General features: G+C 40.8%; 1 protein-coding gene across 4 annotated transcripts in view; it reads left to right on the forward strand.

Annotated features, from left to right (window-relative positions):
- Nucleotides 1–181: 181 nt before the first annotated feature.
- The window catches only part of NDUFAF7 (NADH:ubiquinone oxidoreductase complex assembly factor 7), a 17,991-nt gene continuing 6,874 nt past the window's right edge, over nucleotides 182–11,298 (forward strand). The window contains exons 1-7 of one of the 4 annotated variants that reach the window (XM_015408458.1): nucleotides 182–241; nucleotides 2,340–2,503; nucleotides 4,501–4,581; nucleotides 5,791–5,901; nucleotides 7,737–7,944; nucleotides 9,100–9,158; nucleotides 10,314–10,427. In XM_015408458.1, the coding sequence (XP_015263944.1) occupies nucleotides 2,414–2,503; nucleotides 4,501–4,581; nucleotides 5,791–5,901; nucleotides 7,737–7,944; nucleotides 9,100–9,158; nucleotides 10,314–10,427 (663 nt within the window). In that variant the 5' untranslated portion in view covers nucleotides 182–241; nucleotides 2,340–2,413. Of the gene's footprint in view, nucleotides 332–1,665; nucleotides 1,688–2,339; nucleotides 2,504–4,500; nucleotides 4,582–5,790; nucleotides 5,902–7,736; nucleotides 7,945–9,099; nucleotides 9,159–10,313; nucleotides 10,428–11,298 lie in introns of those variants that run through there. The other 3 variants (XM_015408456.1, XM_015408457.1, XM_015408459.1) reach the window with 3 other exon arrangements.

An 11,298-nucleotide genomic window follows, 5' to 3' on the forward strand; every position in this document is an offset into this window, starting at 1 on the left:
TGATGGTCGCGGTGACGACCGCACGATGAAGGAAAGGTCCTGCAAGATGCAAAAACGACGGAATGAGCCGCTGGTTTAGGGAACAAATGGGGGGAGCGCTCGTGCCCGTCTATCTAGAGACGTCACTAGTTCAGTACTAGCGGAGAGAACATAGAATCACGTGGTGTTATTGACAGGCTGTCTGATCGATTCAGCTGCCAGGAACTACCGCTTTCTGAAGAAAGGTTGACGTGAACTACAAGTAGGAATGCAGCCCGCGCTCTTAGGGCGATCTTTTCTGCGACTTGGCTCGCGAAACAGCCGCTTGCTCCGTCACCATGGTAACAGCGAGGTTGGAAGGGCTCGCCCCTGCTGTGTTTGCCTGCCTTCTGTGGTTTCAAAGGGGCGGGGAGAAATTGGGTCCAGGGTCCTGTTAGAGTGCCATGTAAATAAGGGGGGGGAGTGCCTTTCTGAACATGTGCAGACTGCCGCATACAACTATCGCCCTTTGGGATGGGGGTCACGATTTCCAGGTAGCTCTCAATAGATTGATATGTAGATACGTAGACAGTCTCAGAGATTCTTGGGGATTCGCGGCAGTTTGCTCAACACCCCCCCCCCCCAATGTTCTAAACTCCGTTTCAAAATTGCTCTTTTGAAAAGTGGCCAGGGCGCCTGTGGAGAGGTACACATAATCTGATCCTGTGGTTGGCTTACTCGGAATCAAACCTGATGTGCTGCACATTTGCATAGGACTGTGTTATGTAAGGGACTAGAACATTCCAGGACTGTTTCTACCAGAGACTGGCTGAGCTTGGAGCTCTAGAACAAAAGCCCACCAGGACTCTGGAGGTGGCCAGTGGGGAAGTAACGGTTCTGATAATGGCCTATCCTTGGTAGTTGTTTGGGAAGTGCATGCTGTTTAACAGGGCTGTCGCCCTGGCAGTTTGTCTTCTGTCTTCTGTTTGTTCCTGCCGACTCACTAATAAAGCAGAGCTGAACACTATGCTTGGGGTCAGACCATCCATGGAACCCAGTATTTAACAGACTGTGTATTCCAAGACTTTCTATGCAGCTTCGAGTTTAGTTTTGCTATCGCTACTTGCTGCTGCACAGGGCTGCAGCCTATTTGTGTAACATATGAGTAACAGAGTAACATATTTGGAATAGAGACTGTAATGTAATGAATAGTAGAATGTAATGTAATTCGGAATGCTAGATTGGAATGTATTTCTCTGGTCTGGGATAGAGGAGATATACACTGCACAGCCAATCACCCCACCTGAAAGAAAAGGATGTGTGTGAAGTTACCTCTATGCTTGAGAGGAGACAGATGAAGCATAACAACAGGTTCTCAGTTAATTACTCTCAGCATTCCACAATTAAGAAAGGTAGAACTGCCCATCCGATTTTGATATATTTATTGCCTTCACTATGTTATCCCCTTGAATTAAACCCAAACAAATGGTGACCATGTAAAGTAAGCTTGTTATTCCAGTTTGGTCTTTGAATCTGTAAAACACCGTTTATTATGTTTATGCTAATTTGCTGCTCACCCTCTACCTACATGTATGGACCAGTAACTTCCATTTCAACGTATCTGAAGAAGTGTGTGTGCACATGAAAGCTTATACCATGAATAAAACTATGGACTCAAACTTTGTTCTGCTGCTTCAGGCCAACACAGCTACCCACCAGAATCTATAGAGTAAGATGTTTTATAGCAATTACTGTTTCTTTGTGACAAAATGTTTGTTGTTCAGTCGCACAGTCAAATCCGACTCTTTGTGACCCCATGAACCACATCATGCCAGGCCCTCCTGTCTTCTGCCATCCTCCGGAGTTTGCTTAATTGTGACAAAATACCAACCCTCTAAGATTACCCACCTATCAGATATGGCCAGGAATATGGGGGAACAATTGTTGGACTTGACTAAAAATATCCTGGAGGATGTTTCTGCTCACCAGAGACAGGGCTGGCATAGATTCTCAGCTAAACATGCAAAAAAAGGAGTTTGGAGACCCAGAACACAATAGTCTTGGAGAGGAGCAAGAGACAAAATGATAACACAACTATATGGCCTTGTGTAGATTAGAAGCCATTCTAACCTATGTTGATAGATAGGCCCAGGTGCAGAAAAGTTTGAGAATGGCAAGAATGTCCAGCCTCACAGAAATGAGGATATAGTTCAAAGATGGGTTGTATTGGTTGTTGGTCTGAAGTAGAACAGCTAGATTCGAGTCCAATAACACCTTAGAGAACAAGGTTTTGGTGCTTCCATGCTGTCTACTGTGATATATATCTTTACTCAGATGACTCACCAGCTTAGAAGTATCATGGATATTATGTTCTTACACAGGTGGTTCAGCTACATGGAGATGCCGATGCTTTAGCTCAGAAAATAAAGTAGAGGAAAACAGCCCAGTGACACCAATGCTGAAACACCTTATGATGAAAATAAAGTCAACTGGCCCCATTACAGTTGCTGAATACATGCGGGAAGTCCTAACCAATCCTGTGAAGGTAGAAATGGTGATACCATTATACTTGTATTACACATACTGGCTTGCAGACTTGCACCAGAGGAAAGTAACTTCTCTGCCCCCCACACTTCAGTCCCCTCCCCTGACACCATGGTTCTTTGAGGCACTGGCCCTGAAGAGGGGGAATATGCAGCAGGAGGTGGGAAATCAACAAAAATCACCCTCCCTTCCTTTGCAAACAGAAAAGCTGTTCTGGAAGGAATTGCTGCTGCTGCACCAACACAAAATAGCACCATAGGATTGTTGTTTGGAATTAGAGGCTCCGGCTTGTCTTATACCTCAGTTACAAATATTTTTAATTGTAACAAGCATATTGAACTTGTTCACATCCTAAATTGTAACCTGCTTTTCTGTCAGCATTTTTAATTATTCCTGCATGTTCTTCTCTTTGGAGCAAACTGCACATTACACAGCAAATGTGTAATAGTATCCTGATGGGGTTTTTTCAACTAAAAGTAACTATAGGAGACTGCCTGTTTGAGTGGAAAGGGAACAGTCATTCACACATGCACTGCCATTGTGCTCAAACTGATACCCTCACATGGTTCTTCTTCTTTTAAAAAAGAAATCTGGAGTCTGTTGCATATATCTAACATTTAATGCTAAAATTGACCTTTTAGTTCTATTGGTCTTCATTTGAAGGACCATTTTTTTCTTCCTCCAATTGTAGTCACATGCCACATTTCTGATACAAAAACCATATGGAACATGAGGCAGGCTGAAGTCTTCTGCCTTAGCTGGCAGATTTTGGATTTGATGGATGATTCTTACAAATTTGGTTACAAAATTATAAAGAAATTAATTTATCAAGTAGAGAATATAAACTGGATTATACGAGGTTAATTTAAACTACTGTTCAATTACTGTTCACTTACTGTAGAAGTAAAGATGTGCAGCCATTGTCTTAACTCTTGGGCACACAGCTCCTCTGTCCCCTGTTGTTGTTGTTGTTGTTGTTGTTTCTTCTTCTTCTTTGAAAAAAATTATTAGTTTATATACAGAAAGTGGGGAAGGGGAAGGGGAGGAAGAAAGAAAAAGACAGTAATATTAAAATTTCCAGTTTAACATTCTGCATGTATATCTTCTCATTACAATTTCACAACTACTTCATCTGTCATTCTTATTATTCTTCACTTAATCTTATTTTCTCAATACTTAAGTTTTAACAAGTCATAAAACACCCTCCAGGGTCGCATAAATTCTTCTTCCATTTTTCCTTTTAATATATTTGTCAACTTGTCCATTTCAACACATTCCATAATCTTTAATATCAACTCATGTAGCACTGGAATCTTCAGTGTCCTCCATGCCATTGCAAATAAAATTCTGGCAGCTGTTATAACATGTAACATAAAGTAACTATGATTCTTATCTAACTCATCTGGTAAACAGTTTAAGAAATATATCTCTGTCTTAAAAGGTATTGTGATATTCAAGATTGACTGTGAGAAAGTGTGCACTTCAATCCAGAATGTATGAACCTTTTTACATGTCCACCACATATGGTAATATAACCCAATATGCTTTAATGTTTCTTGTTTGACCACTCTCTTCTGCCAATACAAAACCAGTCTTCCCGATCTTTGGGCCCTGTGCAATTTTTTCCCCAGCATCATTTTTCTAGCTCTTGGCCCATAAGCTGCTTCCACCAAACTTTCTGTCAAGGTCACTACATGCCCCTGATCTGGAACCATTGCCCCTCTTGGGTCCTCTTATCACACAGCTTCCTACCTATGATTCTTACCTCATTTTCAACTCATTGACAAAATCTGCTTTTGCAGATTCAAAATAGTATTTGAGAGGAGACATGTTGTTAATATTTGCTTTACATTGGAAATAAACCTTTAAAGCTACCTTTGGCCTACCAGTGGCCTAGCAGGTGAATTGATTGTTAAGGGTTAGTAAATTCAGTGGAATAAAAAGAGTTACATATCACGCACTGGACATATGCTGATAAATTCTCTCTTTTTTCCATAGGGATATTATATGCACCATGATATGCTTGGAGAAAAAGGAGATTTTGTTACCTCACCTGAAATAAGTCAGATGTTTGGGGAGGTAATTTAACTACAGTTATTTCTTAAAGTACATGATTATAATCTGCTATGAATATTAGGTCATGTACACCCTGATAAGATCTGGTAGTATTTTATAGCATTACTATTTAAGCCTTGATGTTATGACATCACTGTTTAAGCCTTAATGCAAAGTTTATGCACCACTCATTATAAGTATACAGCAAATTCATAGTTATGTTTTTGAAGGACTAGAAAAAGACTTTCACATCTTGTTTACAATAAACAATATAATTTATACTTCTATTCCTAACTAATATCATATTACACCACTAGTGAAGGGCTGTCACGCTCGGGATTACGGGAGGGGTTGAGTCGGTCGTGAGTCAAAGCCAGGGTGTTTGGCTGAACACCATTGGCTCAGGTATGCCTCAGAATTGTTGTTGGTCAAGTTATTCTCACTTGCCACAACAGGGAAAGTTTGTTTAGATGAGTTCGAGTGGATTACGTCTCCCTCCTCTCAGTCTCTCCATGAGCGAACCCCTTCTCCTCCCTGGCTTCACCTGTCCGGTTTCTTTATTTGTTCAGCCTCCACACCTGCTTCACCCACCACCCACTTCTTAAAGTAACCGAGCCACCAGCCGGGGCTCCAAGGGATTTTGGTCTTGTCGTTCCACCCACCAACCCTGTTTCCAGCGGTTGGGTCCCTGATGTCCTGCCCAAGTGGTTCCGCGCCCTCGGCCCCCTCCCTTCTTAGGACTATCGCCTCTCTGTGGACATTGAGACAGGATCCCTGGACCTCCTGGGAAGGGTCTAGGACCGTGTTTCTTCACTTGGCAAGTGCTACTGGGGTAACTTCCTGCGTAGTCGGGAGAGGGTTGGCATCGCCCTCCTGACAAGGGCAAGCAGGCCAAAGCATTCTCCAACAAATCTGATATAATTTGTTATGAACATCTGAAATGTATGATACAGAGCACAATTTGAGGAAAGCAAGTCTCTGTAGGTAATTTTTGATAGGAAGTTAATGAATTAAAGTGAAGACAAAAAAAGTTCTGGTTACCCACACAGAATTGGGTATTTCTTCCATGCAGCTCTTGATATAAGAGGAGTGGTTCTGCTTGACACCAAAACACAGAACTGTAGCCACTCTACTGTACTTGGATTGTGTGTTTAAAATTTTCCATTTAATGTATATGTTTCTTTTCTTTTGTAGCTGCTTTCTAGTAATAATTTATATCTCTTCTATTTACAGTTAATAGGTGTTTGGTTTGTTAGTGAATGGATGGCCTCTGGCAAACCCAAAAAATTTCAGCTGGTGGAGTTGGGCCCAGGTAGAGGTAGCCTTACTCATGATATTTTGCGGGTAAGTGCAAACAGGCTGTAGGACATCAAGTACTGTGATTTGTATTGTGTTTTTAAAAACCTGAAGCTGACTTTCCCAGGATTCTCTATATGCCACCAGCATAAAGTAGTGTGACGCAGCACAACTGTACTCTTGTGGACTTTTAGCTGTAGGTAGTCTTTCTAAAAATCTCAGATTTTCAGTGCTTCTTAGGTTCCCAAGCATCTTCCGTTTTATGCTTATTTGCTGGCAAGATATTTGCTTATTTGCAGATGTGTACTCCCACTGTGAAGTTAAATGGGCCTTAGAAAGCATTACTAACAACAAAGCTAGTGGAGGTGATGGTATCCCAGCTGAGCTATTCAAAGTCTTAAAAGATGATGCTGTTAAAGTGCTGCACTCAATTTGCCAGCAAATTTGGAAAACGCAACAGTGGCCACAGGATTGGAAAAGGTCAGTATACATTCCAATCCCAAAGAAGGGCAATGCCAAAGAATGTTCAAACTATCACACAATTGCACTCATATCACACGCTAGCAAGGTCATGCTCAAGATCCTACAAGCTAGGCTTCAACAGTACGTGGATAGAGAACTACCAGAAGTACAAGCTGGGTTCCGAAGAGGTAGAGGAACTAGAGATCAAATTGCCAACATTCACTGGATTATGGAGAAAGCAAGAGAGTACCAGAAAAACATCTACTTCTGCTTCATTGACTATGCTAAAGCTTTTGACTGTGTGGATCACAACAAACTATGGCAGGTCCTTAAAGAGATGGGAGTACCAGACCACCTCACATGTCTCTTGAGAAACCTGTATAAGGGCCAAGAAGCGACAGTTAGAACCGGATATGGAACAACTGATTGGTTCAGCATAGGAAAAGGAGTACGACAAGGATGTATATTGTCACCTTGCTTATTTAATATATATGCAGAGTACATCATGCAAAATCATCCTGGATGAATCACAAGCGGGAATCAAGATTGCTGGGGAAAAGATCAACAACCTCAGATATGCAGACGATACCACTCTAATGGCAGAAAGTGAAGAAGACCTAAAGATGACTGCAGCCATGAAATTAAAAGACGCCTGCTCCTTGGGAGGAAAGCGATGGCGAACCTAAACAGCATGATAAAAAGTAGAGACATCACCCTGCCAACAAAAGTCCGCATGGTCAAAGCAATGGTATTCCCAGTAGTCATGTATGGCTGTGAGAGTTGGACTATAAGGAAGGCCGAGCGCCGAAGAATAGATTCTTTTGAACTATGGTGCTGGAGGAGACTCTTGAGAGTCCCTTGGACTGCAAGAAGAACAAATCAGTCAATCCTCAAAGAAATCAACCCTGACTGTTCCCTGGAAGGCCAGATAATGAAACTGAAGCTCAAATACTTTGGCCACCAAATGAGAAGGGAGCACTCACTGGAGAAGACCCTGATGCTGGGAAAGATTGAAGGTCAAAGAAGATGGGGACGGCAAAGGATGAGATGGTTAGACAGTGTCATAGATGCAACGAACATGAAATTGAGCAAGCGTCAGAGGACAGCAGAAGACAGAAGGGCCTGGCGTGATCTGGTCCATGGGGTCACGAAGAGTCAGACTCGACTGTGCGACTGAACAACAACAACTCCCACTGCTCTGGTGAAATGTCATGTTTTTGGTTATGTCACCAAAGCTGCTGATATGTCAAGTGTCATAAATATTTGGAATGGGCCACTGGTCACCTTTGAAAAATAAGAAGAGAATCCACACAGTTAAGAAGTTATTGTTAGAATCTTATTTATAAGCACAACATAAAAATATTCTATAAAATCACAGTACGTATTTTGCCTCTAAAAGAATTGTTCTTCGGTACTTACAGGTCTTTAATCAACTGGACTCTTTCCTTAGTAAATGTGACATTTCTATTCACCTGGTGGAAGTCAGTCCCAAGTTAAGTGAGATTCAAGCACTGACACTGGCAGAAGAAAAGGTAGAATTAATGGATAGTTCCCCTGCTTACATGCAAGGTGTTGCTAAGACTGGACTTCCAATTTTCTGGTACCAGGACTTAAGTGACGTACCCATAGGTAAGGTTTTACTGATTTGGTGGTTATTTAATTAAATATTCAGTCATCATTAGCTCCTTAAGTTGCTTAGATCCTTTTAGGATTAGGAACAATTTCAACAGTGGTATATAAGTAGGATTTGTTTCTGCTTTAGGCTGTTTGAATGAGTTTGTAGAGTATGAAACTTTCATTTCTGTGCTAAATGCAATCTTTGAATTGTTTCTCATTTTCTGTTTTAAAATTGTAGTGGCAAAATCCCATATGTGCAGCATTTCCAACATTATGCATTTATATAGACTCAGACTTCAGTTATCTGTACAGCAGGAGCTTTCTACACACAAATAAGCCATGTTAGTGCTGTAGAAAAATGGGAGGGTACACAATTAGGGGACTGCAATAAGCAGGGGCATCAGCAAAGGAAGGCTATTCTGCTTCTTGTACACAGCAAACAACTCATTTTGGACAATTTGCATTTGAACCAGAGCAGGAGAAAACAACTTTGCTTATTTCCCCTTCATCACTGTAGTGCCCAGTGCTAGATGGCACATTTTCTATAAGAGTCCCCTGACCCTCAGCAAAGGGTTTTTAGGGTGGGATGAAGATCCTGTTGCATGAATACATGGTGTGATTAAGAACCCTAGACTCCAACACAGTGACATAATTATTGTCTAAAGCAGGTGATGGGGGGGGGGGATGAGAAGGGAACATCTTCCACTACATCTTCTTGAAGAAGCATCTCTATTTGCTAGGGCAAGATGCTGACATAAGGTACATGTGTCACAACTGAATCATCTGATTCCTAGATGAATTTAAAACAGGAATAGGAAGGAATTATCTCTTTGCACAATTGATTTCATGTGTAACATTGTTATCACATCATGCAAAGTGTCTTGGGTAACAAAAGAGCCAATTGACCTTTGTGATTACTTGTGGCTGCAAGCATTTTTGAACATTCTGTCCTGTAGTCTGTTGTGCAAGATTTCAAAACAATACTTAAATTTCAGCAGTTGTCTGTTTTAAAAACTTGCTTGTTAATTATCTTAATTTTTTTCTCATTAGTAGAGGTACCATATGTAGATGTCTTAGTAATTAGCACTTTCAGATTCTCACACTGAAGAGGTGATTCAAGTGGAAAACATTTATGTTGAAATCTGACTGAAACTGTTTTTCCCCTAGGGAACAATTTTTATTTAGCACATGAATTTCTTGATGCTCTGCCTATACACAAGTTTCAGGTATGATCAGAAGCCAGCTTGTAACTTTGTTTAAGGAGCATCCATTAGAAGAAAACTAAATACAAATAAATGAAGGACATTATATAGTATCGGCTCATATTTTATACTGATACATTTCTGCAAGTTATTTAACCCAAGGAAACTTCCAGTTGATAAGATACATAGATGCAATATTGGTAGCAGATTTTTTTTAAAGATACCATTTTGATACAATACATAGTACCCTAATTTTAGAAGCTCTCAGATCTACCAGTCTTTATGGATGGTATTAAGTAATAGATAGTAATGTAGCTAGTAATGACACACTCAGACTATCACCTAGAACAGGTATGTCCAACAGGTAGATAGCGATCTACCAGTAGATCGCGGAGGGGTCAGAGGTAGATCACCAGCCCCTTACCAGTAAATGAGAGAAGGTGCATTATAAATGGGGGGGAGGCGGTGGAAACCAACTTTAGTGGGCTAAAATCTAATTTGAAACTAATTTGAAACTTTATTTTCATGGTGGTAGATCACCGGCACTTTTGGCCGGAAAAAATAGATCACTACCTGTTCAAAGTTGGACATGCCTGACCTAGAAGGATAGAGTTTGCTTCTCTGAACTGACAGTAAAGGTTACATTTTATATTTCCCGATTTTGTTTGTACAGCTTCATTTCTGGTAACTTGAATAATTTTGGGGAAACTTGCTTAAAGAAGATGAGGCTCTTAGCTATACCTGTTAGCTTTAAATGTGGGCCAAATTTTTCAATGCGGAATGTGATTATTTTTTTTGTTCTAGTTAAGAATGTAGGTAAATTCTCATTAATCCTGAAAGCTTTATTGCTAGTCAAGACACTGAAAGGCTACGCACCAATACCATCATATGCAAAACAAAAACTGTGTTCACAAACTTGCTGTTGAAAAGATTCACTGAATAATACATGGTGTGTTTAAGAATACATGATTAGGATATTTATCATGGTCCAGTGTACAGTTTTGTCCCCAAAAGAGCAGCATTTCAGGGAATACTGTGGGCTGCAGTTGGGGGGTGTCACACTGTATGGGTGGGAAATCCTTCCATTCATAGAAATGTTCCACCTGACCCAAGCCCAGACTTATAGATTTATTTTAATGCATTCATCTACATTAGATTAATTTTATTTTAAATTAATAGAAAACAGAAAAAGGGTGGCGTGAGTTGCTGGTTGATATTGATCCAGAAGCTCCTGACAAGCTGCGTTTCGTCCTTGCACCATCTGCTACTGCTGCTTCGGAAGCCTTCATACATGTAAGTTTATGATTATCAACTTATAAACTTTTTGGCCCTTGCCCCGAGCTGGTAGAATGAGCTCCCGTATGAGATTAGGGCCCTGCAGTATTTATTGCAGTTCCGCTGGGCCTGCAAGATGGAGCTCTTCCACCGAGCTTTTGGTTGACGTGACGAACTCCCCTCCTCCCCTGGCCAATCTCCCATCAGTGGCCTGTATCCAAATAGACATCAGGGTACCCACTGTTATATCTTAATTAATCTGATTGATATCGAAATTGACATCTGATCTAATCTGTTTTACACAGTATTTATTTTATTCTGTTTTAAATTGTTATTTTAAAGTTGTTTTTAATGGTATTGTACTGAGATTGATGAAACCCACCCTGAGCCTGCTTGCGAGGAGGGCAGGATATAAATTTAATTAATAAATAAATATTCAGCCCAGCCCAGTCCCATTAAATGATGCCGATGTTGCCGTTAGATGTTCACAGTTTCTCAAAACGTACTTATAACTTGTTGCTGCCATTTCAAACATAGTTTGCAGTCCAGCGGCAAAATGTTACACTATGTAGTCTTTGGAAAAATGTTTCTAGAGCCTTGTTTATCAGTTTTATGCTCTTATAATCAAAAATGTATTAAGACCGATCAGAGTATTGGATTTACCGTGAAGGCTCCTTTTACTTGAAGTAGGCAACAGCACTCAGAGACATTTGGGCACTCTCATAAGAACATAAGAGACGGTAATGTTGGATCAGACCAAAGGCCCATCCAGTCCAAGACTCTGTCACACAGTGGCCAAAAATACCAGGTGCCATCAGGAGGTCCAGCAGTGCGGCCAGGACATTAGAAGCCCTCCCCCTGTTGACCCCCCCCCCAAGCACCAAGACAG

This window comes from Gekko japonicus, unplaced genomic scaffold, assembly GCF_001447785.1.
Source record: "Gekko japonicus isolate JY-2015 unplaced genomic scaffold, Gekko_japonicus_V1.1 scaffold897, whole genome shotgun sequence".
NCBI classification, from domain to species: Eukaryota; Metazoa; Chordata; class Lepidosauria; order Squamata; family Gekkonidae; genus Gekko; species Gekko japonicus.